Here is a 27,447-nt window from a genome sequence, read left to right as displayed (position 1 = left end):
ACTAGCTCTCTGGAGTGAGTATACTTTTCACTCTCTACTGTCTAAAAGCCTGCAAAAGAGTGCAGCTGTGATACTGGTACTGCCAGAGTTATAAAGAGTAGAAATAGTAAAGTCTACAAACATTCTGAGTTACACCAACACAGAGGAAGACGACAAAATAGGAAAGTGCTCTTTATGGGGAAATTCCTGAGTAACTTCAAATAGCACATAATTTTACTGACTCACTGAAATTTTTTGCAATAGGCCATATTCAAGTAGTTTCAGCAAAAGCTTATGTCATCTCCAAATTCATTCCCTGTTGAAGATGGTGCCCAAAACTAGTCCAGAGGAATTTTTTTTTCATTCTGGAAAACAAATTTGCAATTGTGGTTCCTACGATGCTCCTTCATATCAGTGCATCCAATGTCTTTCTCTTCAGATTCTGAATATACTTTCTTCATACTCCAAATTCCTGGTTCCTAATAGCATCGTGATTGTATACTGTATAGTTTCTTTATGATGTTGGGCAGTGTCACCTTTACATTTTATTTTCCTTGGTTGAAAAGTTGTGCTAATAAATCTCACTTTTGTCACAGTACATTTTTCCTGAGATCACTTACTGTTAATTCAAGGCCTGGAAATTACTAGGGTGAAGTACTGCATATACAGTAGGTTAAGTGCTTGGTAAAACAAAAACTTAGTTTCATTGCTATGACTATTGTCCTAGTTTTCTGATAATTCCAGTCAGAGGAGACAAACAATGAGTGGTTTTGTAAAGCAGCCTTATGCACAATGGGACCTGAAGTAAGATCATTATTTTACTTTACATGGGTCAAGAATCACATAAAAAGAATTTAATCTAGTAGTGTAGATAATCTGCCTCATTGTTAAATCTATGAACTAAACAATCTCCTTAGACTGTCTGCTTGCTAGGAGGGAGTGTATTCTGTGATCCATTTCACTGCAATTACTTTTTGTGGTGAAGTGGACATGTATCTGCAGTGGATAAAAGTAGATCTAAAAGGGAAAAACAATATTGTATGCATATATGTATGTATATAGGTGCATGTATGGAACAGAAGGGACAATTTTAAAGATGTTATACCTTTTTAGCGAGCAGTAAATTACACATGAAAAACATTTTGGTGGTGCTTGTCTTTCACTGCTATATGTTTTGTGATCTTTAGAAAGTGGTGATTCATATCTCCCTCCATAAAGTAGATATAGAAATGCTCACTACGCAAGTAACTTTAAAAAGATGAATTATTCTTTAGAATATCTCACTATGAAACTTTCTGTAAAGACTTAACATTGTTATTATGTTCCCTGCCACATTGTGGAGGTGCATGTTTTACTCTTCATATTTAAATGAAAACAGACAGCTTTTCTGTCAGCTGCCTCTGAAGTTTCAGATGCTCTTTGAAAGCAAAATGCTATTTTTAATTTCATTTTTCAAAAATTGCTTGCTTGATTTAGGACCCTGTGGCAAGGTCATCAGGTGTCATGACTTCATTCCAATTTTTTTGGCAGTGTAAGTCTTTGAAGTTTAGGGCTTTGGCTGAATTCATGGGATGCACCATAGATTAAGAAATACAAAATCAAGCTTTTCAGTGCCTAAATCAATTCCGGTCCTTAACTAATATCCTCTGAAGTCTGTGTATTAAAGCAGGAATGAGCTTATCTGAATAGCTAGAAAGCCTATAATTTTTGAGACTGTGAAACTGCAGATGGAATGCTTTGGATTGAAAAATTGCTATGGCAAGCAATGTGCCATATCAATTGCTTGCCAGTAATTTGATTAATATCACAACTATGCAGTAACCAAAGCTGTAATTATAAATTTTGTATTTGTGAGCTTTGTTTTTAGGCATGAAGAGGAACTTTCTGTTGAGTAAAAGGCAGCAGGCTTAAAAAGGCTGTGTTTATTCCAACCATGGGAGTTACAGCCAGGGACTGTGTAATTAGCTGACCCCATACAGAATGTCCTGCTATTTTCCACAAGATTGCTCAGTGCGTTGTGTGAAAGTCATTGATTACACTGCAAAGAGAACTTCTTGAAATTACTAAAACACTATACAACAGTTTTTAGAGGTCTTTGCATACCGCTCCTTTGATTATATGAAACTAATATTTGATTTGATTATATGAAACTAAATTTGTAGACAAAATTCTAGAGGAGGAAATTCCAAACACAGTGCTCTCGTGAGGCCTGCAGTTGTAGAAAATAAATTAAACTTTTTTTGATTAATGACTTTAAAAAACGTGTAGACCAGTCTGGTCCATGTGGATTTCAGCATTGACACTGAATGTTCAAGAAACATGCTAGCGAGTTGGGCAGTCAGTTTTTATCAGCGGTCTAGGAATTGCCGCTTTCACTTTTGAGATCTGGCAGATATTTAAAGGTATAGATTGATCAACTGTGTATGATGTGTATGTGTTTAAGGGACGTGTGGATGAGGCGCTGAGGGCATGGTTTAGTATGTGATAGGAATGGTTGGACTTGATGATCCGGTGGGTCTTTTCCAACCTGGTGATTCTATGATTTTAACTATGTTGCATGTGCTTTTATAAACCCTAAACTCCCTATATTTCATATCCATTCATTCAGAAAAGATATATTACATTAAATATTATTTTACATTGCAGTATACATTAAAGAGCATAATTGCTAGAGATACCATTTTATCATGGTATGTCATGCTTTAAGTTATTAAATCATTTTAATATTAGTGTTCAAAATAAATATCTAACTTCAAGTCAGTATATCTTCAGTTAGAACCAATAATTTAATTGGCACAAATACTTCAAATCACTGAAGCATATACTGGACTTTGAAATACAAGTAACAACACCTCTACTTAGTGAAGCATTCAGCCATACACATAAATATTAACTTTAATAGGATTTATGCATGCATTTAAAGTTAAGTACACATTTCAATGCACTGATGAATGTGGATTGGATTATGCATTGCGAATACCTAAATATTGTGAGGATTGCAGATCTATGAATCTCTTTTGAGCCACTAAAAGCCCTCAGTGGCACTCTGGGTCTCCACAGAGTGTAGAAAGAAGGAATAAAGCAGATTTGCCTTATAGCTGTTAGTTTGATTGGAAGATAGACCTAGAGATTGCCTTAACAAATGTGCAGTGTCTAAGACAGACTGATATACTAGCCTCACAATTGCAAGGGATTAAGCTGAACAGTATCCTTCCTCAGGTAACCAAATTACCCACAGGGTTTTTTTGGACTGATGCTGGAAATTCTAATGAAATTACAAACGTGCCAAGAATTTTTGGGTGGTCTGGCATAAGGCCCTATTTCTCTGGTGCTGAGCTGTAAATACCTTCCTTTGGTTTTCCTCCCTTCCTCCCATCCTATGACTTTTATGAGTTGATAGGTACTGAACCTCTATTTATTGCATTTCCCATGGTCCAATCAATTTTTATTTCAGTTTGTAATATATGCAGTTTGGATGGGAATTTTGCAGTCAGCTCTAAGCTCCTGAAATTAGGAGGTTTATAAAGGCAGCACTTTCACAAACACAAAACTCCATCCTGTTGCTCATGGAATAGACTACAATTTCCATCATCCTGATTTGAAGTAGGCATCAGGGTATTGGACCTCCAAAATGCCAGTCATCCCAAGGGGCCTGAAGTGTGTGTGGCAGTAAGATTTTGTGAAACAGTATGGAGAAAGGGCAATGAAGAGAACTGGGATAGCCCTTTTGTAATTATGACTTTTTTCACCAAAACGAGTAGTAGTATTTAGGGGACCTAGTTTAAAAATGAATATGGAAAATGTTTTGGTCAGCAATGAGAATGACCAGTACCTGACTGAAATGACTGCAGAATATCTTCAGTACATATGCCTTTCACTTAAAGAGTCTCCGAGTCCAAGCAAGGCGCTATGGTGACGTTTAGTTTCTTAGCCCAGTGTATTGCTTATATTTTGACAAATCTCTTTACATATTATTTTGCTTTCTTGCTAAGTATCCTAGCATCCTTGTGTATCTCTTTTTGAGAGAGGAATTTCTGCCTATATTGTTATTTGCTTCGGATTTTATCACGAAGAGTAAATGTAAAACAGAAAAGCTTTACTAATAACACTTAATCTGTGACTATTATTGGCCTTTAAAAAATTCAGTTGGGCTGAAATGTTCAAGACTAATAGAATCTTTGAATTTTTTTTCTTCTTACTACAGGAATTTATACGTATATACTCTAAAAATATATACAATCTAAAGATCAATCTGACAACATAGTTAAACATTAAATCACTGTAATCATCAGTTAATAGATAATGCTTACCAAACAGTTTCAGAATGTGTTCATAATAACCCTGTTTCTACAGTATCCAGCGTTTCCATGAATGAATTGGAATCAATTGCAAAATCGTTGCCAATAAAATTCATGGTGACAAAGACTAAGAGAATAATAAACATTTAGGAGGGCAGGTAAATAATACAGAATAACTGGAATTGCTTGGTAAATTAGGCCTTTTGAAATAAAATGCACCACTGCAAATGTAGAACATGTGATCCAAATCTGAAATGGGGATCTACAGCTATGATTTATTTCACCAAACCTCAGACACCTACAGTGTAACTGTTGGCATCTGAGCTAGTTACTCTAGACTTCTTTTATGGATAAAATGGAGAAAAATGGTTACACTTTGACATATTCATCTGACATATTTTAGAAGCCTGCTTTGGAATAATACAAATTGCATCCTGGGAATACCTCTTTCTCTGTCAACTCGAAGGGTAGCCCAAATATCTACGTTTGGTCAGATGAATCTCAGCATGGGTATCTGAACTGAAATGGAAAATATTGTGTTCTCCTATGGCAAAGAAAGTATCACTCAAACCACAACAGAAGGCTAACGTAATCCTTGGATCTACAGGCAGGGAAGTCAGTAGGAAGAAGGATATGAATTTTCTTCAATATAGAACAGTTATGAGATTGCCTCTTAAAGCAGAATATACAGATGCAGACATCTTTGAAAAGGGTGTCTAAAAATGTGTGCATGTAAAAGAATCACAGAAATTAATAGGGGAGGTGGGACCATGTGGATAAGAGTTGAGTATTAGTCTTACAAATACAGTTTGTATTTTTCCTGCACAGAGTTGTGAGCTAGTCACAGAATGGGATGTTACTGGGATAGAATTCTCTTGGTCCTATTTTATTTTATTAAATTAAACTGACTTCTTAAAATGGACTTCCTGATCTAAATTTTCTCTTTATTGCAAGTGTCTCTTTGTAAAAAATTTTGCATGGTTGTTTTTGAGGCCCCTTTTCAAATTTCCAAGCAAATATTGTAATCTAACTAAGCTGGATAATGTTAAGGGAAGGTTATTCATAGTACCATGTGAAGATGCTTGTGTTTTTGCACTAACTGTACACGGGGTCTGGTAAAACTTTCATGTTGATTTCAATGCCTAAGTAGAGTACTTACACATGAATGGTGTGAGCAACTGTTAAATTTTCCAATACTTATACAATTTAGAGTTTTACTAGCCCGTGCAATTCTATGCACTTCCAGATAGCAGGATTGATAATCCATGATGAGCTGATATTGATTCTGTGAAGTAATGTGGCCTGCCTAATACTGAGCAATGCACTTCATAACTGTGTTATGTCATACAACAGCAATATATCTTACTTTTCTTACAGAATTAAAAAATAAAAAGTACAAATTCATTTTTTTTCAGAAGTTGGATTAACTTGCTTCCAATAGCATCACAGGGAACTTAACATTATTTTTGCCTGCAGACAAAGTAGCTTTGGAATTGCCATATGTCCCACCCGCCCTCTTCAGAGCTGTCTTTTCTTCTGACAGCTCAGCTTCTGGTGAGGACAACATTGTATGGTTAAAGGGTTGTTGAACTCATATTTATGGAGTTGGCATTATTTATCATGGTGCCAAGCAGGGGAGCTTTCAAAACTTCAGAAATCACATTTAAACCTTGAATCATGGCGGGGCTCTGTGTACTACTGGTTTCACATACTAGTAGTTGTTAATGAAGTACTTTCACAAGAGTGAAGGTGAGTGAAATCCTTCGCTGAAACTGTAGACTTCTATAAACAACAGCCCTCATAATAAGAGATGAAGTCTCTTTGATTCTGAGTTTAAACTTCATCCAGTATGCAAATATAAATCCAGCTCAGGTTCTAGTGTGAAGTTGCTCTGTTACTACAGTTTGCTGCACAATAGCCTGTGCTTCCCAGTGAATATACATTTTTCTTCAGCTATACAGACCTTTATCACTGCTTCCCTTCACACAAGTGTGGCTTCAAAGTTGAGCACAGATTATATATGGAAATTAGAAAAACTGAAAAATGCTTTATTAGAGATGACCTCAGATATTTTGGGAAGCCACTCAAGTTTGTTTTCTATTGCTGTGCCTGTAGCTGTATGCACCTGTGATTGCCCAGCACACCCTTTCACCCTGTTTACTCTAGAGCACTCACTTCACAGGTTCAGCTTAGCTGCAGTATAGCAACTTCATATCACATTTTCTCAGCAACGTTTTTCTTCGTTTTACTTCATAAGCTTCAGATGATCTGCAATATCTTCTATTCTTAATGCTTTTCTTTTGCCACCAAGTATAAAACAATGAGTTACTGAGTTTGCTAGAAGCATACGTTCAGTAGTTGCTGCACTTTTAAATACAATCTGAAATAGAAATTTGTTGTTTATGCTTTTGGAGCATAATTTATCGGAGATCTGTATAATTTCATCTAAGAGCATGGCAGTAACAGCTATGGAAGATACTCCTATATGGAGTCATGCCCAGATTTAAATGTGTCTGAGCTCTTCTGTCCCCTTCTTCAAACAAAACCTAAGAAAACTTCAGAATTATTGTCAGATGCACATCTGTAGTTGCTCTTAGATTTTTAGAAATTAAGCAAATCATAAACCCTGATCAGCCATTTATATGAAATGATCAGATGTTTGAGACAGCTGTAGCTTTCAAGGTGTTAAAACAGTGCAGAAAACTTTTTTTTAAAGGTACTTTTAAAGCTTCTACAAAAGGAGAACAAGAACAGAGTTACATGCTGCTGTCTCACAGGATTATCATTACATAGGCATACATTTTGTGTCCAGAAGGACATTTTTTATTCCATTTGTGTATTTAGGTTATACCTTGGTTTTCTCTTCTCTTAGTGCAGCTTGGCACTCAAGTACACCCTACAAAGCTTTGCTCATTTCTGCATATGTGGATACTTAACACTGGAAACAGGCACATAATGAAGCTGGCTTTGGACCTACTTCTTGTAGGAGGAAGGCTGAGAAGGAGAAAAAGCGATGTAGGGATCACTTACTCTTTGGAGTTTCCTGTCCCCACTTCTCCCTTCTGTGGTGGGAGGTGGGCAGTGCTTCACTGTTACTATCCGTGGTAAATCTCTGTCTTGTTTCTCTACCTCCATCTGTGAGAAGGAGAAAGATGTGCACAGAGAGGACAGAAAATCCACATCCTATTTCTATTCTGTAGCCTAAGTATGAAAGGAGGACTAGCCCTTAATTGACCTTTACAATGTTCAGGAGATTGTTGGAGGTGTAGTGCATTACAGATGAACAATGTTGGAACTGTGAGAATGCATTTGGGCACAGGGGGCCCTGTTGGCATATACTGGTTTTGTTGAGAAGGATATCTTACCTCAGAGGATATAGTGTCCATGTGGGAATATTTTAACCTTCAGGCTTTTAAATCTTACATTACTAACATTATGTGTAAAAACAGAAATGTTTGAAATAGATGGGTAGAGAACACTCAAAAGAAGTAAATGAGCAGAAGAGGAGTCAGGAAAAGAGGAGTGGTGTAAAGCAACAGGAAGAAAAGAGTAATGTGTATGTGCACTTTGAGGATTATACGCCTTTCCAAGGAACGTTTAGTTAAGGATGGGATGTGTTCAGGACACTAGAGTAGCAGAAGAAACAGAGAGAGAACTAAATCATACAAGCAACACAGGAGTGAAGAAATAGGAGGGATTAGAACAGGTGAACATTTTCAAGTACTTGTTTCTGTGGTGGCTGATGTCTATAATTATTTCACGAGATGGTGCTTTTATAATAAATCTTCCTATCTCCTAAACTCAGAACTGTAGAACATTTTACATTTGGTCACTATGCAAACAGATTATAATCCCCATCAGATAGCTTCTGGTTTTCTAATTTCCCTCTCTTTTGTTATAGCTTTGTTGTAAGTGGTGATAGCTTCATTTTTACAAGTGTCACTAATGGAACTTCAGCTGTGGAAAACTGTAATATTTAAAGCAAATATTGATATTTAGTGGAGTACGGTGCACCACAGACTATTTTTATGAGAGTTTAAAGGATTTGCTGCAAAGAGCTGATCATTTGAATTCTCAGGCTCCTGAAATGTATATTACAATGAGTATTTATAAATTTAAAAGACTGGAGAATAATCTGATGTAAAATCTAATGTTGCTCTGTTCTATAAGCTGTAGATATCATGACCTTCAAGCAAATATTTTAAAAAATAAACTTGTTCTTGAATACCTTATACAGTGAAATTATTGTGGCATTTAGGGGAAGAAAAAGCATTCTTCATGGCAGGAAAGTTTTGCTTTACAGAATATTTTGCATTTGCTCATTTTGAAGAGCCAAATAGATTTCAAAGTGAGAATTTTGTCTGGTTGAATTATCTAGGTGGACCTTCACATTTTATATGCCCTAACTTAGTTCAAGAAAATGGGAAGGCACACAGTATCTTTCTTTTGATAAGTGTTTGGTGTGAAAAGTTTAGCTTGTAGATTTTTTTACTAGAAGAACCAAATATATGTGGAAATCATTCCATCTAAAGGATCAGAAGCACAAGTCTAAACAGTCAGGGACATATAGTCCAATGGATAGGTAGTTCATAGAGATTTCTGGAAAGCTTCAGTGTTAAAATGACAAATCCCCAGGTATGTTTTATCAAACAAGCTGTTGCAGCACCTTCCATGGTATTAGAAAAATGGAGAGGTGGAATTGAAATGTTGCTGTTGCATCTTAACTCATCTTTTAATGAAAAAGTTTTGCCTGCACATGCTTGAAGCAAGTAGAAAACAGGTGGTGAATACATTTAATTGCTCAAAATAAGTCACAGGATCAATTATGTCTTTTCTTGTGCCCTGGATTGTGGGTTTCACTAGCACAACCAGTGGTGCTTCTGCCTCCAATGGATTGCACCTGTGTTCTTGCCCTGGAAAAACGTGTGTTGCAGCTGTGTTTTCTGCTCTCTCCTTGAGCCTTCAATACTTCTGCTCTCAGTCTCCTCCAGCATGCTTCCATGTGCAAAAGCATACTAGTTTCAGCCATCATAAGGTTGTTATGCATTTTTGTGACTAGATTATCTAGTCTAATTTTTAGAACAAGACACAAACATTTTGTTAATCCAAGGAACAAATTTATATGTTTAGTCTCAATGTTAGATATCAGGAAAATCAGGCACAAGTTGCTAACCCTTCTTTTTCAAAATCCACTTCCTTTGCTTCAGCTAGAGTTCTCCTTTTCTGCAGATGAAATCGCCTCTCTTTTTTTATTGCTGGCAGCTCTGCACACTTGGAGGTTTGACTGGGAACAAATTCTGAAAAGAGATGCTTTGAATGGGTACTACTTTGTGGAAAGCTAAATCTCCAATAGTTGTTACTGCCATGCTCTTAGATTAAATTAAACAGTTCTATGTAGCTATTAATCACTTCAATTACTTCCATAATTCCAACTTCAAGGCAGCTTTGTTATTTTAGCTGGCTTAGTCATATCCCATGGCCATGACATTCAAGGCATTGTCCAAGGGAGAGAAACAACTTACAGGGAAAATCTTGTTGGGGCTGGAGGGCAAAAATGTTTGTTCCAGTGACAAGACCTCCTGGTTGGTTTGCATCCCCTGCTTGGTTGCCTGTTTGAGAACAGTCTCCATGCCTTGAACTAGAGTATTTAGGAAAGGACAGAACTTCTTTGGTGTATGGAAACCTGATGAAGAGCGGTAGAGGTGTAAAAGGCCCAGCTAGCCAGGTCTTTGCTTGTTCTTATGTAAACTAATCCCCCATATGCCTCATCTTGAGAACACAGAAAACATCTCATTGAAATCTGTGACTGAAATCTTTCTCATAACTGGGCATTGTGTCCAGCTCCCTCTATCCTAAAGTCTCTTACAAAAAGAGATAAAGGCCATGAATCCAGAGAGAGCTGAGAGATTATTGGTCCCACAGACATGCCCTATTCTCTACCTGAATATAAAGCCAGTGATGACTTAACCCTATGCACTAGTGTAAAGGTTAGAGGAAACCCTAATCTTGCACTGCTTTCTGTTGTTAATAAAATGGTAGAATACAATGGAAAGCAACTCAAAAGACTGCACAAGAAAGAGAAAGATTAATCTGTGTAAACAAAGACTTTAACCTGATTCATCCAGTAGTCCCCCTGTGTGTAAAGTGATCCCTAATGCTGCATCAATCATTGAGATGTAACAATTGCATAGTTGGGGTTTATTTTCAATTGTAGACCTGTCGCAACTCCCATGTTTCTGAGGTTTTAGTTGTAAGGCTCATAGCATATTACAGAAATACTGAGAATTATACTTGGGCCAGTGGGAAAAAATAGCTTAAAACAATTTCTTTTTCAGGTAGCTCCTTAAACCTAAAATTTCAGGGATATAATTATTAGTATCTCACAGACCAGATTTATCTTTTAGACCCATCAGTTTGCAGCACTTGATTTTAGAGACAGATTATTACATGCTAACAGGCTGAGTTCAGAAAACTATGTTGTCCCATAAAAACTGGTAGAGGTTACATTGAAGCTAAGAGATTCAGTGTAAATCGATTGCAAATTTATAAGAAGGCTGGATATGTACATTAACTTTGTTGATAAAATTCTACAGTATGATCTTGCATGTCCTAACATTCACCTTATGCCTTCTGGTGGCAAATTCATCTGTGCACATAATTATTTCCAGGTGATCTTTTTGATCAGAGAACTGATTGTAGGGAAAATACATGTGCAAATGCACTGGGGTCAAGCTGCCATCTTTGTAAGGCCCTAAAGAATGGTGGGGCAGCTGAGACCAATCTTAATTTAACCTTGATTTAATTATCCCAGGAATACACAGAGGTCTGCTGTTTCACGAAGCAGATGGAAAAACAAAACTGCAAATCAAATGTGAAAGTGAGTGCTGATTCTCACTATAAATATTTTCTGTTCTGAATTTATGGTAAACGAGGAGCAGTGGAATAGGAAAATTATGTAGTTCTAGACAGATACAGATTACAGACATTTTAAAAGACATACCCCCATGATGCCCAGTACATCTGTTGGTTACAAAGTGCTTATTTAGATTTTCACATACCTTCTCTTTTCATCTCCAGGCCTCCATCCTGGCTGAAGGCTATTTTTTCTAGAACTGTATTTAAAATATTCTTGAAATAATTTGCACTTACAAAACTCTTTTGCAAGTAGCAGGGCCTTTTATAAGGATAAAGAAATGAACTGCGGTGTCTTAAAGGCTGGCTGTTAAAATGCGTTTAAGTGCTTATGGCAATGGATATTGAATATCTAGATGGTTTTGAACATCACTCAAGATACTTAAGTGTGTTGGTAGATGCTTTAATAAATTTGTTCCAAGTGGTTTGCCTGAGGTGCAGTTACTCACTGCTAGAGAGTTGAAAACGGAAACTTTCTCTTACTGCTGAAGCAGTTAATCGGTTTTGTCTTCTTTTTAGCAAAGGAATAGGAAAACATAACTGTTTATAGAATCTGATGGAATAGGGAAGAAATAGCAATGAGTTATAGTAGAAAATGGAAGTTCAGCTTTTTCTTCTCCTGCGAGCTCATGCTTTTAACTGTTGTGAGTGAAGTTAGTCTCCCACTGTTTGTAAAGTCTCTGTAATCACCACATGGTTAATCACAGTTATTTGCTAAATCCTTTCTACAGTGTACTTGAGGATCTGTGAATTATTAGATAGAAGGTCTTTCAGAGAATATGAGCTGCTCAATGTATTTTGATAGTAAAAATCACATGCTATTATTTCTCTTTTCTGGTTCTTGTTGCAAACCTAATATGTGCTTTGAGTAATTAATGTTTCTAAGTTTGCATTCATTTATTTGCAAACACAGGGTGAGTATAAATGCCAGGTGAAATGATTTTTTGTGTTTTTACAAAAAAATAGAGTTATAATCCCCGCAAATAGCTTTTGTCGTGTGGTCTTTTTACCCTGTTTTTCATCATCACAAGTTATTCTCAGTTTACTGTTTGTCTCATCAAATGTTTTTGTTTCCATTAACCAGGATGCTGAGAAACTGGCCGGTGAAGAGCATGCTTGGAAAGAAGTCAAAGATGTTGTAAATGAAGTGAGATATCCAAAATCAAAAGAAGGTATCCTTTCAGGGACAGGCTACAGTCTGTCATTCAGTTGTAAAAACAATCCAGAGAGCTTCTTAGTACATAATTCATCTTTTGAGATATAGTTCCTAGAGTTTTACATTTTTACATTGTTTTAAAATTGCATTTTTAATTCCTTTGATGATTAAACCGTGCAATAGTCGTAATTGTATTGATAGTCGTAGAGTCTCTGGTTACTTGGATTGCAACTGCTTTGTGACAGGGATAGTAGGTACCTATGGTATGAAGGAGTATTTTCACTCAGATTTAGTCTTCCGCCATCACATCCTACCATTTCATGTAAATCCACTTCTAAATGAAATAGAGCTTCATCTGAAACATTAAATTCTTTGTCCCATTACTCCCATTGTGAACATTTCCAGGTTCTCATTCTTTACACAGAAATGACAATTAGAGGGACATAATCACAGTCATGTTCATTTCAAACTTTATAGAATTACTACAATAAATTATAATAATAATTTATAATTAAGCAAATTGAATGAGATGATCATGCACTAATGAACAGAACTAGAACCTGATGGCCATCATGTAGATATTTAATGCACTTAAAAAGACTAGGGAACAGCAACAGCCAATAAAAGATGAGCAGAAGAGAGGTGGCGGTTTTCACTAGAAGACTGTGACTATATTGTTTCCTCTCATCCTAATCTATTCAGTGGAATTTCACTGACTGTAAATTTGGTCTGTTCTAATGACTTTCCATTTTCAGAAGCATGGGATTTCTCTGAAGCTAGAGAGAATTAAATCTTCCAATACTCCTTTTCAAACCAACCAAGTTTGTTTTATTCTAATCTGGAGAGATTAGGGAAAAACTCATCTCGTCTAACTTTATTTTTTGTATAGTTTGTAGTCTGTCTTAAGTTCCTCTGTAGGCACTGGATTGGGACAGACAATACTCAAATAGATCTTCAGGCATTCAGTTATACTTTAAAGTTTTAACCTGGAACTTAAATTATAGATATGCAATATGTAGTTGCAATCACTTTATACTGAAAGTATTGATCCAGAATACCGATCCTATTTGAAATTCCTATATTCAACTGCAGGAAAAATTGCGTCTACTGGATTTTGCTATGATCATGATATTTTCAAATTAATCAAGTACATTATAGTAAAAGGTATCAGGACTGGGTGAAAAAAAATATGCCTTTGTCTGTTCAGCTTCTGTTCTCAAACATGGGCTGTTGTGTCATCTTTCCTTCCATCTTACCAAAATAACCATTGCTAATTGGCATGCAGTGGCAAATGCAGTATATGATAGAGGGGGTTTGATGTCTGTCCATTGCCAAGAACGAATAGAAAACCTTCCTTGCTGACTGAGGCACATAATCATTATTTCCTACAAACGTAATTTTTTTAGCAAATTAAACTAATAGTCCCTCTGGCTGAGAAAGTTACAGACTTCCAAAACCTGAGCTACTAAATATAACTGATACAATGTTGTAATGCTAGATCCATAAAGAACTTGAAACAATATGTGTAACTGAACTGTCTCAGACATGAGTTTAAGCATGCAAACTGAGATGCTGAAGCCCAGTGCAAGGGGTTTATTGCAGAGAAAAGGATTCTTCTGCCTCTCAGGCCACACAACAGTAGCAGAGCTGCTCGAGGGCTGCTCCTCTATCTTGGGCAGATACGGAACAGTCAGCTTCTCTTTTGTCCTGTGGCAGCTGATAGCAGGTTTTCTAGTTTGCAATTTATGTACCTGAAAATTTCATCCCAACAAGTTTTGCAGTATAGCACCGCTGGTATTAGATGCCAGTCAGTGAACAAAGCACTATAATAAGAAGTAAAGCAGACAAAAACTATGCACCAACCAAAATGGTAATCTTTCAACAATGTCTGTACTTTGTACTTCCTGCAAAAATTGTATCAAGTGGAAATGGTATCCCTCATTCTTCTGCTTGTCTGTCCTTAATCAGTTGTAAAGAATACATGGATGTTTGCCAGTGATAGAAAGGTTAAGGTGCAATTTTATAATAACACATTCCTTCCCTTATATGGTCCTTTCAGTCCGAGGGCATGAGAGCAATTCACAAATAATTAGTCTAGCCTTGTAACAACCATGCTATAAATTCTGGCCTAGCCATATAGTGGTCACGTTCTTAAATTTAAGTATGTAAATATTCCCATGTTCAGGAAAGACTGATTACTTCATCACAGGGTTATCATTATACACTTAAATCTGTTGCTGGATTGGCGTGAATAGTATTTTCAGTAATGTCATGAAGGTGACTGCTGAAATTCCTTGAGTTGATTGTATGGACAGGAATGTGATACAAGCAATGTTATTGCTTCTTTTACTCTATTTTTTTTTTAATTTGATTTGTTCTTACTGGTGTGTATACGATCTTTTTGGTGTTTAGACTGCTTGCTTTCTGGGACTCCATAATTCCCAGATGACAGTACTCATGGGAGTAGTGGTGTTCAGCTTAGGTGTGGTCAGAGAGAGAAGAATCTAGTCCACTGAGAGCTCAAACCATTGTAGAATGTAATGAAAATAAGTGATTCGTGGCAGGGAATATCCAACTAAAGTGAATGCAAGCCCCAGCTTACTTTTCCTCTATTCCAAACACATTAAAAAAAAAAAATTATTCTGGTAGCATGTGAGGTAAAACTCTTCTTTACTGCCAAGATCTTTAATCCTGAACTACAGACAGATGTCAGAACTGTGGTGCTTTTCTTTCTCATGCATGAAACATGCAGCTGTACATGGAAAAGAAAACAATGCTCTTTACAATTGTTTCAAGGAGAAAGAAAGTTAATTGCAAGAAAAGGTTCTAATTTCATGACAATTATAAACCAAATCTTGGGCAGCTTAAAAGCCCTGGTGGACAAGGTGCTGAGGGACATGGTTTAGTGATTGATAGGAATGGTTTGACTCAATGATCTGGTGGGTCTTTTCCAACCTGGTGATTCTATGATTCTATGATTTTTTTAAACCACATTTCCACAGGTTCTTGCCCTTGAGTGTAAGATTTGTATGAGTATCTTAAGGAAATAATAATGTTTCAGAAGCCACATAAAATTTATTTGAGTTTTGTTATGTATTAAAATATCCTTTCATTCTGACATCTTTCTTTTACCCTTTAATGGTGAAATACTGATTTCTTTAGAAATTGTTTTGCTAAGTGTGTGTATAAGCAGAGCATAGTTACCTAAACCACCACTTCTGAGTTCAAATATGTTTTCAAGAACTGAAGCAGAGTCTGGAATGTTGGCAGCTGTTTTATCTTGACGCCCTGTAGCTCTTACTCCTTGAAAACAATGTTTAGAACTTGTATTTTTGTTTGATTAAAGATATTTCTTTAACTAAGGTGAATAACAGAGTGGCAGCAGGTTCTGGCAAGGTGCCAGAATCTCTTGAGCAGCAATATGGATATTCTTCCAGACTCAAATATCTATCAGCTGAAAATGCTTGACTGTGCCATGGATGCCTGTATTAATCTTGAATCCTGGGAAGAAGCTTTATATTATGGCATCAGGACTCTGGGACCATACAGGTAAGAGATGTAATTGGTCCAACTGTTTCCAAAGATGGAGGAGAGGGGGATGTCTCATTAAAAGCAAAGACTGTCTTGTCTAGATGCTTCTTACTAGTTTTATTTCTTGCTATGCTTTCCAGGTTAATGAATGAGGCAGAATTTCCATCCTGCTTCCACAGTCAGGCTGAGAGCAAATAAAATTATATCAAGAACTAAAATAATAACTGATTATTAGCTTCTCACTCTTTTCTGTGTTCAGATGCTGCCCTGACATCAGTCAGGCGCTGACTTTCTAGTTCAGACTCCATTGTCAGGAGGGTATGAGTGTTTTATCCTAACATAGATAAAGCTTGAGGGACAGGTAGCTGGCTGAAATAATGTATTATATATTCTCTGTATACTCTAAACATGGATTTTACAGAAAGAATAATAATAAAAAAATCTTACAAAATCCAATTTCAACTGGAATTTCAGAAGCACCTGATCCTTATTTTGGGAAGGGGCTGATATGGTGAAGAACTCTCTTGGCCAGTACTTGCTCCTATGCTATATGCTGTGAGAGTTTCTGAGTCTGATTGCTTTTTATTGATAAGGAAGGAAGCTCGAGGAGATCGTACTTGATATGGTAGGTCTTGAAATTGATTGGAGACTGGAGCAGTAATGCAGCTCTCATCATTTAGTGGGGAAGGGGCACTTTTTGTCTGCTTTGGTCTGTGTTATGAAAGCCCTAAGAATCAGATTTTTGGTTTCTGGATACTGTTTGTAACTAAATGCAAACCTGAACAGAATGTCCAGATATAATGTCATTCATGCATGGATGTTAATTCTTGGTAAGGGGTTTTTTTTTAGAGCATCCATTTCTTCTCTGTTGGTTCTTTTACAAAGAAGGCCAATGGCATCTTGGCTTGTATCAGAAACGGCATGACCAGCAGGTCCAGGGAGGTTATTCTCCCTCTGTACTCGGCACTGGTGAGACCGCTCCTCGAATCCTGTGTTCAGTTCTGGGCCCCTCACCACAAGAAGGATGTTGAGGCTCTGGAACGAGTCCAGAGAAGAGCAACAAAGCTGGTGAAGGGGGCTGGAGAATAGGCCTTACGAGGAGCGGCTGTGAGAGCTGGGGTTATTTAGCCTGGAAAGAGGAGGCTGAGGGGAGACCTCATTGCTCTCTGTAACTACCTGAAAGGAGGTTGTAGGGAGGAGGGTGCTGGCCTCTTCTCCCAAGTGACGGGGGACAGGACAAGAGGGAATGGCCCCAAGCTCCGCCAGGGGGGGTTCAAGCTTGACATCAGGAAAAAATTCTTCACAGAAAGGGTCATTGGGCAGTGGCACATGCTGCCCAGGGAGGTGGTTGAGTCACCTTCCCTTGAGGTGTTTAAAAGACGGATGGATGAGGGGATGAGGGGCATGGTTTAGTGTTTGATAGGAATGGTTGGACTCGATGATCCTGTGGGTCTTTTCCAAGCTAGTGATTCTGTGATATAATGTTCCAGTACAGTGTGATGTTGAGCAGTGTGAGGAGCATGCTAGTGCTGAACAACGTGTGCTGCTGTGAATGCGAACATCTCAGAGTTTACATTTTTCCCTAAACAAACCAGGATGCCATCAGCATTCAGTATTTCGGCTGAGGAAATTTCATCTGGCAGCCTGTTTCTGAACAAAACTCTAGACTTTATTGAGAAATAACACGGCATTTCAGAGCTTTCACTATAAAGTAATTAGCAAGAAATCTGCTGTGATGCACCAGAACTGTAGAGAAGCTCGGTGTTTATAATGACTGTTACTTATAAAAAAGTGCCTACAAATTTTCACATTTTTTCAGGGTGATATTTTCATGGATGCATGTCCTGCTTAACCTTTCGAACAGGGCTTATGTAGCACTGCGGCACTACATGCTTCCTGCCAGCCTTCTTCCATGTGGCATACTCCAGAAGAACAGAGTAGTCTGCCTGTTCAAATGTTCACTTACTAAATAAAAAAAACCCACCGCATTTGTTTGTTTTTCTTTTATTTTAGAAAGTGTTAACTCAGTTCTTCACAACTGGAAACTGAGGATTTTTTTCCCAGATGTTTCCAAGAGCAGAGATTACAGTAAGCCTAAATGCAGTTTTACCAGATAATTTAATAAACCTTTCTCTGTTTTGCTTACTGAAGTGTACTGTAGTCTAAGCTGTTTAATGCAAGAGGTTGGAGATAAAAGGAAGGAAAGTGTTCGACTGTGCATTCAATTAGTATATCTTAAGGAATGCTATTTACATGAGCTACTTGATTCTTTTTGCACTTTGAAGAGCTTGTCCTTGCTCTCTCCTCATCCAAAAGCATTATTTAAGAGAGATTTCTGATATTGTTTTTTTCTTTATACCTTCAAGTCATCACAAGCTTTGACACACCTGAAACAGAATCCTCAGTTCCTCATTACAACAAATTGTGCCCTAAGCAGCAGGAGAGCAAATCCTAGGGAATCTTTTAGGATGCATTGAATTTCTCCTGTTGAATCAATCTACTGCTTGGCTGCTCCTGCAATTCCATTATAGCTATCTATTTTCCTTTCCTCGTCTCTGGAAAAGGTACTTATATAGCTCTCCACAGGAAATCACCTGAGAAGTCAGGCAGTCCCTATAAATAGTGAGTCACTGTTACAACACTAAAACTCTGCAGATTTGGTCAAAACCAATTTTCATTTCAGGTAGTGTGTTTATTGTTCATTTTCCATTTCTTTAGCAGCAGGATTAATTTTCAGTGCTGTGTGACGCATTGTATTGTAATAGATGTTTTCATTGTGATGGTTACCGACATTTTAGAATCATCCACTTCATGTAACTGGCAGAGACAGATGGTTAAATTACATAAAACTGGTTTGTTATACTGAGTGCCAACCTCTCCATTTTAGGTGGTGACAATAACCTATAAGGAACATTGATTCAGACCTCTCAAATATTTTTAGAACTCCCAAAAGGAGGAGAGAGATGGTGACTGTCCAGATGAAAAGCTGCCTTCTCCCTTTGGGCTGAACCATAGCTGCCCATTGTTTGTTCAAACCTACAATGCACACTTTCACCGAATAGCCTAAGCCAAATGTATCTACACAGCTTTTCTTGTAAATGTCACAGTAACAGTCTGTCTATCCAAGAGCCTTATCAAAAATTGAGACATTTGCCTAAGTGAAAGCTGCCCCACATCGTAGTCAGCACTCAGCAGCTTGTGAAAATAAACTTCCTCTCAAAAAAAGCCTCATGAACATTAACCACAGAATAACAGAATACGAGCAAGAGGTGCTACATGGGTTTGTCATATCTCAGTTAGCACATTCACACTCTGGTCTGACTGCTGCTCATGAAGGCTCGGATTCAGAGATACTGAGTAAGGCAGGCTTCCTTTAGGTTACCTCTGAGGAAGGACCCTGATGTTTAGCCCTTAAATTGCAGGGAAGGCACATATATTTGGGGGTTGGGTTTGAGGTTTTTTCCCCCTTGTCTCAAATATTCAGCGCTTACACTACACACAAAAAGTCGAAGTATGCATCTGTTGTAAAACTCTGCTAGATGTCCTCAGCTATTGCAATAAAAGTGGTAGTAGGAAAAGAAGCAGGTAAGTGACACCAGGGGCTTACTGGATTTAAGAAGTAGAACGGACCGGGTAAAGATGTGTTAGACCTCTGGGTTCCTGCGGCATCAAGTCTAGTGAGATCCTGATGCATAGAAGACAAACATGTCCACCTGTTTCTGTTCTGCACTTCTCATAATCTCCTGCTGAATGTAAAGCTAATGTATAAGTCCCACTGATGGGCTGTTTTAATTAACAATCCTCCATTCCAATGCCATGGCATTAGGAATTACTGGAGGGCTCCAAAGTTAATGAGAGGAAATTCCATCTTTTCATTCTGTACAGAATTGTTGTGCAGAAGTGCTGTTCTGTCTATTCCCCCAGCAGCCTTGCACATGCTTCCCCCTTCATCCTCTCTCCTCTGAGTCAGCACGGATGCAGGGCTAGTGCTGACGTGGCTGTTCTTCTGAAGTGGGAGGGAGCTAGGTAGGTGTGAGCATCTCATCTTTATGTTAGATGTGCATCATTTTGCTGGTCTTCTTACTCCTCCTATTCTTTCTAGTGACATTTTGCAGTGCCCCATTACTTCACCTTTCCTCTGCAAGTGAGGTCTTTTAGGGAACAGGGGGAACAATCACGGTCAACACAATTTCAGATTGTTTTGCAAATGGATGGGTTTAAGAACAGTGGCTGGGATGTGCTTGTTGAGTATTTTCTGAGAACTTTGTTGAATTTTCATTGTGTGAACAAAATGTAAGCCAGGAATGTTTTTATTTAGAATTCTAATGCAATAGATATAAGGGACTGTAGTTTCTAAGTATGTGAACTTCAGTCAAAAGACAGATTAAAAATTGATGGTTTCTAGAGTATCTTTTCCATGAGTGATGATCTTGTAAAAAAACCCCTCAAAAACAGCTCTAGACACTAATGTTCTTGGAAGAAACTCTGAACCTATGTGCTCTTCTTCAAAAAGACTCTGAATAAAGAGTCTGATTTTATTTTGTCTGATTTCTCCCCTCCTCCCCCGCTTTAAAATGTGTTTTTCAAAAAAAATCCTGCTCTTACAGGTATGTGTTTTGTAATAAACACATGATAAATGCAATGACTGGGGGAAAAAAATTCTGTAAATTCAATGACTGGAAAAAAAGAATTTTTCGTCTTTAGCTATGGTAAAGTATTTATGATTCTTATACTGAGTTCAGCAGACTCCTGAGTACTTTCTAGTTCTGGGGCACTTGACTTGAGTTTACATTTACATTGAAAGTTACTTAGAAAACAAGCAAACAAACGAAAAATAGTGAACTGCAGTGATAAATAGGACCACTGGGGGATGCTAGTGCTTAAGGGTTAAACTTTGGATTCGGCGCCAGTTGGCACTCTGGTTATGGGAGGTCTCCTGGGAACTTCTGCGAAGCTAGCAGATTTCTGAACCTCCAGATAGTAGTAATTCAATAACCAAAGTTCAGTGTCTTAATCATAAAACATCAGTAGTAAACATAAATCTTACCTCTGAGATCACCTGAGAGGGTGACAAAAATGTGAAGGTGGAGAAAGAAATGAAAAGAAAAAAATGAAGCGAAGAAGAGAAATAATAAAATCTACCTTGCTTAGTTTTCTGGGGTTATAGAAAATGGCCACAGGCACTTATCTCTAACGTTTAGAGTAAAATGTGTGCGAAAAAGAGGAAAAAATCTTACCAAAGAACTGTAAGGGATTAAAAAACACAGCTCCTGGAAAAATCTAAATAGCTGAGGTATCGTTTCTTTCTGTTATCTAAACAAAAAGATGTGAACTAAGATTTAGGAATTCATTTTAGGTTCATGAATGGTTCAGCTAGAGATGGTAGCATAGTAGTCACAAGTAACCATGAGAGGTTTGTGAAAGGAAAAATGAGGTACATTTGCTAAAAAGAGTGGGTTGTGTCTGTGCAAATGTGCAAGGCTGGAGGCATCAAAGCTCATTGGAACTTCAGGGTGCTGTTACTATAAACTAAGTATAAATCAGCCAGCCTTAGTGCACCTGCAATACAAGGAAATCAACAGAGGAGCTTGACAGTGACAAACTGCTACAGCAGATAGAAACAGAGGACAGCACCAAGACCACCTCACCATTTTCCTTTCCTCCCAGGTTGTCAACAGCAGATCACTCGTCACTGCTTGTGTTCAGTGAGTTATATGAATTAGCTGACGTTGTTAGTGTAAATCACTGGAGGCCAGGCCATCTTTACAAACAAAACAAGCTCAGCTCATGAAGCAGTCAGAAATCTTCATGAGAGACTGTCTTTGTTGTAAATTATATTTGTAGTCTAATAAAAAACATCCTACATTTGAATATGGCTCTCCTTCATTCAGTATATACCAAATTTCTTTGGTAGGATAAGACTTTCTTAAATAGCTTCATCGTTGCAAGATTTTTCTGATGGTGTGCATCCAGTAGGTCTATATTTTTATACTGGTGCTTATTAGCTTCAGTTTTAACTTCTAGTTTTGAGGTTTAACTTCTAGTTTTGAGGTTTAATTTCTAGTTTCACCTTTCACTTATCCCAAGAGCTGTTTGTATCTGAATTTTATAGGTGGTGATCCCCTAGTGACGTCAGTGAAATGAATCACCCAAGTTTCCCAGTTTTATTTTTCTCTGACACAGCTACAAGTGTTGATTTCTCCATCTCTCATATAAAATTTCCAAAGTGTTTTAAGACACTTCTTGAAAGAGCTGTGTTCTCTGTCAATAATGACTTCTTCCATAGAGATCTTTTATTGCCTTTTAGGATTTCTTTCAGATTAAGATGTTAGACCATAAAGAGGTTTAGGCTTTCCCTAGAATAAGGATTTCAGACCTAGTCTATCTGCCTAACAGAACAGAAAGATTCAGTTTGGTTTTGCTGCTCTTAAGCAGTAATAATTGGAGTCTTTGGTTTTGTACATAAATATTGCAGTTTACAAACTAAGGACTTATACAGCCCTTACCTGAGCTCTTTTCATTAGTCTGCTTCCTGTAACTCACCAGTCAAAGGGCATGAGTAAGGTAGAAGTGAATATTAAACATGTGCTAAACAAATACAAACCTCAGATATACTAACCTATAAATATATTTAACAAAGACCTGTGTGCTGTGAGAAAAATGCAGCATAATTATTCAGCTGGAACAATTTTGAGAATGATTTTTGAAAATTCACAGCATCTGTGTGAATTTTGCTAAGAAGAAAAGAGGGGAGTTGATGGCATAGAGATTCTAAACAAAGGTTTGGTTAGAACCTGAGGTAAAATAATGTTGGGAAGTGATATAGAGGGAACAATTAACGGTTAAAAATAGATATGTATGAAGCATATATGGAATTTTGGATTCCTTTGACAGTAACTGAGCATGGCTTTGAAAAAGCTGTTTTAGAGGCAGAAGTCATGGTGAAAAGGGAGACAAGGGGGAGGAGAATCATTAAAAAAGAAAGATAAACTTACAATACTATGTCTGATGAAAGAGATAAAAAAGAGAGAGGGCATGCTGAAAATAGTAGCAGAGAGATTATAAGGAACAATGCATTCTCTAGGGGCAGAATTAGGAAGAGTCTGATTTGAGTCAGAAAATATCTATTTCTTTGTTTGAATAAATTGTCAATTTGAATTCAGGAAGCTGAGAGTGGAGACTTGGCAGTACTTCTAAGGCAGAAATCAATTAAGAGTTTCTGTTGGTAGAGGTGTGAAGAGTGGTGAAAAGGAAAGTTGTTGTATTTAAGCAAGAAAACAGTCTAAGCAACCTTGGAGATAAGACTGAAAGGGATCAAAAAGTTACTGAAAAGGAAAAAGCATTGTGAGGGAGGAAAGAGGAGAGGAGCAGCAGAAAAGGGGAGGAAAGAAATATAAGAACATTGGCTGTTTAAAGGGTGAATCAATGAAACTGACCAGGGAGGGTGAGTGATGGAGTAGTGCTTTGTAGAGGGGTGTGCAGAATGAGGAAACTGAAGGAAGTACTGTAAAACAAGAACCATGCCAATGAATGACCAATTTCCTAGTGAGATAGTCCATCCAGCAGGAAACCAGTAATGAAGGTCAGAGAAGTTCTGCAGCAAAACAGATGACGCTGAGTAAAGCTGAAATTTCCCAGACTGATGTTAACAGGAAAGGAAGAGAAAAAAACTGAACATACAGGTGAGGGGAAAAAGAAAATTACTGCAGTGAGCAAAACCTAGAGACTACACAGTTACTCATGCAATGGTAGGCTACAAGATTACTGGCTCTTGAATTTACCAGTTATTGAGTAAAAGGGCTAATACATAACAGAAGATCTTATTAGAAATACATTACTCAGATATCCCTAAAAACTAGAAATAGCCTTCTTTTTAGGTCCTGTTTTACTGAGTGTGTGCATAGAGCTACCTCAGTTAACAGATTTGTGTATACTCCTGTCCACCATATCAAATCCCTGTGAACTATATTTCTCTTGACCTGTTCAAAGTCTGCTAATCTGTTTTACCTAACCTCATAAAACCAGAATACTCAGTCCTTCTATACAGGAAACATTTGAAGGTATCAGAACTAGTTCTAAATTACCTAATCCTGTTATAGGAGATGACATAGCCACATTACGGTAGTACCATGCCTCATATAATTAGCAATAGAATTGTGCCATAATCAAAAACTACTCAAGGAAATGTTGAGAATATTGACTGCTACATGAACATTAGTCACATTACCTCATAACTACAGCAGTTCCTGGCCTTCAGAAATTTAGTCAATGGCTAATCTTCTCCTAACTCCTTGTCAACATCTAAACGTTGTATTATGCACGTTAGAGTGAAAGGGTTCATAGTGTGATGTGACCTTACGTTCACCTGCAAAACCCTCCTCCATATATTCCCTCGGCTGCCACCAAAAGTGCTTCTTTCTTCCTGCCCACCCTTCTAGAAAATCTGTCTACTCTAGGCCAGAACCCCAAATGCTGTCTGCTAGCATCTAACTATGAGATGTCTGCCAAGCCTCAGAAAATCTAATTCCATAGTTAAACAGGTGATTCAATGCTTCTACTCTCCCACTCCTTTACCTCTCCCAGATGCCTTCTCTTCCCTTGAGTTTACTGGAACTTCTTCTCATGTTCAGTTTGTCATTTCACCATTAGGAAAGACACAGAAGCCTGAATCACCTTTAGTAATGTAATTTTGAAGCTGAAAGTAAGAAAGAAGAAATAAAAAGCTAATTACTATGGGTAAAGAGCTGAACAAAGATGGTAAACTGATTATGAAAGATAGGCTATAGTAGCGCTAAGGAAAAAGGCTCTCAGAAACAGAAGGTAGGCTCTCAAAGGGTCATGAAAGCTGACAAAAGTGAGTGCAAGATAAGTATATGAGAGAGACAAAAATCACCTTCAGAAAATGATGCAAGTCTGCTAATGAATAATTTAGAAATATCTATTTTACAAGGAAAATGCAGGCATCTTTGTGGAAAACTGAGGAATGCAATGCACACATGACCAGTAAAGGGAGAAAGGGAAGAGTTATGATTACAAAAAGCCCAGAAATATCAAAATTAGGTGGGAAAACCTTTCAGTTAACTTCTCCCCATCATCACAAAAGATAAGAAAGAGAGAAAGCAAATAGAATGTTTTTTGCCACAGTTGCAAACACTTTCCTAAGAAGAAAATCATTTTCCTGTAGCTGTGTAGTGTGCTCTTGGAAGATATGATTGATGGGCTGCCAGAAGTCAAGATAAAGTTCTCGAATCAAAGCGTGTTCATTACATCCACATCATGAATACATTTCCATATTAATTCAGGTGTGTTGAGTGATGCACACCAAGGATTTAACATACTTTTAAGGCTGGCCAACTTTTCAGAACTCTCTTGAAAACTGGCAAAAATAACAGCCAACAAGCAGAAGCATCTTAAACCAGGTCTTTTTACTCAAGTCATTGTTGACGAAATAGAATAAAAGAAAGACAAAAGAATATCTTTTCATGCAATAGTGTGCTTGGCAGTTTTTGAAAAACAGAATTAGATCCCGCATTGCTACAAAACAAAAGCCTTAGTAGATACAGCCATAAAAAGGAAAAACATTTAGGAGATTAATTTTCTTGTCATGGAGGGAATTTGCAAGATTTACCACAGCATTTTATGGAGAACTTTGTTTTACACAGTGGCACAAAATACATGTTTTAAAATTATTTCTGTAATTATGACTGGAGATCTTGCTTGGTAAGAATCGGAAATTACTGCATGTTGTACTGTTTGAGGTGTTCTGAAATAATGACATTGTGTCCTACAAAACATAGTGTAACTTCTCAAATCTCACAAAAAATCACACAAAATTACTAAGGACCAGGGTAATATCCTACTAATTAGTTCCCTCCTCTCATTAAAATAATTACAGATGAGTTATCTTAGATATGTCTCAGTACTACACCAGTGTAAGGACTTTTATTTTTCAAGAGATTTCAAAATGTGCAACCAAATTGGGTAATATTACCTCTACAAATTCAACATCTCAGAATTTTGAGATGAAAAGCAGGTTTGCATGCTTGCAGTAAGATAACATCCTGAATGCATACTCAAGCTTTATCTGTTGGTACCCATCTGGATTCAGTTCATCTGTGTATTGTCTCGCTGGCATGTTTGCAGGGCAGGTGAGCTCTGCTGGATGCTGGATTTTTATCAAAAAATGGTATCAAATTATGCAAGGTTGCTTGCATAGTAGAGAGAAAGGAAGAGAGGGAGGGGAAAAAATGGTCTTTTTACACATAACAGCATCACCATTAAGCTGTGACACAAATACAAGTATATTGACTTTCACTGAAATTGTTAATTTTATTGAGTACTCTATGCTTTCAACCCCCTGCCTTTCTCTGAGAGTGGTGTTGTCCCAAGGAAGTACTCCTGTCTTCTGATACCTTGAGGAGAACAAGGAACTATAGTAGTTATGTACCACTGATGTGTTAAACTGTGTCCATTGATGAACAATCAACTCCACATGTTGCACTTGGACAAGATTTTTCTCCTCCTATTTGCAGTGGTGAGGGCTGTCACTGCACCTGATCTTTGTGTTTGAAAGGCACCAGGGAAAGAGCATGTAATGCATCTAGTGACGCTAGTAGAAACCCACAGCACATTGTACTCAGACTCTGCTAAGTTAAGCAAGGGAAGAGTGACAACGTGTTCTCTGATGAATGAACATCACAGCTCTATAGAAATACACACAGTGTTGGCTTTTGTATCCTGATTTCACTGAAGGTATCAGCAACATACAATTCAGTTGCCAGAGGCCTACACTGTTGATGAGAACGGTGTGGTATATCTTGCTAGGGGGGACAGACTACTTAGAGTCAAGCACTAAGTTTCCTTCCATAAAATTTATTTCAAAGGTCAGAATGGGACAAATATTTACCAGGTTGAGTGAAGGAAGAAATTTACTTACTATTTCTCTGATATCCACCCTAAAATGCTATCTCTTGGTTTTTTTGTGTGTGTCCTTTATTTACATGGTGAGGTTCTTGGCAGCTCTGAACTGATCAAACTTGTTTTATGTCAGATAAAGATGTAAAGGGTTCTCCACGAAACCCTAACTTTTTCCCATCCACAAATGCAGATATCCATGGTGTATATACACATTTTGCACATACTCATTCTGGTTTCTTTTGCTGTTACTGCTTCCTAGCTAGGTAAATTCACAATTAACTGGATTGCTGATATCTTGAGCAAATTGCATTGTATTTATTTCAGTTTTATTGCTGTTGTTTTTTTATATCTGCCTATTATTCCCTGTCTTTGCAATAATTTTGTCAAAATGTATTTGTAACAGTTTCAAGCAAATATATGCATGCTTAAGCCATTCAAGTTGCATCGCAGTAAACAGTACTATCCTTTGGCCATTTCTGCACACTCCTCACGTGATTCATCCCTAATCCTCAGGGCTACCTTTTGGCAAATTTCTGCTTGCTTTTGTTTAAATGATGTTGATAAAAGCGATTTGATTTCTAAAATCTTTGGCAGTGCTAGTGATTGCAATGACTTATGTAGAGATACCTTAGCCTGTTCCTGAAACAAAGTTAG

The 27,447-nt window shown here is 37.5% G+C and overlaps 1 protein-coding gene across 1 annotated transcript in view; it reads left to right on the top strand.

Moving 5' to 3' along the window:
- SMYD3 (SET and MYND domain containing 3) overlaps window positions 1–27,447 on the top strand; it is a 397,261-nt gene that overhangs the window by 333,881 nt on the left and 35,933 nt on the right. Inside the window, exons 9-10 of the mRNA XM_069852421.1 lie at window positions 12,274–12,361; window positions 15,720–15,894. Coding sequence (XP_069708522.1) covers window positions 12,274–12,361; window positions 15,720–15,894 — 263 coding nt within the window. The remainder of the gene's footprint in view (window positions 1–12,273; window positions 12,362–15,719; window positions 15,895–27,447) is intronic.

The sequence above is a fragment of the Phaenicophaeus curvirostris genome, chromosome 2 (assembly GCF_032191515.1).
Source record: "Phaenicophaeus curvirostris isolate KB17595 chromosome 2, BPBGC_Pcur_1.0, whole genome shotgun sequence".
In the NCBI taxonomy this organism is placed as follows: Eukaryota; Metazoa; Chordata; class Aves; order Cuculiformes; family Cuculidae; genus Phaenicophaeus; species Phaenicophaeus curvirostris.
The sequence above is the reverse complement of the archived record's forward strand: the minus strand, read 5'-3'. Positions and strand labels throughout refer to the sequence as shown.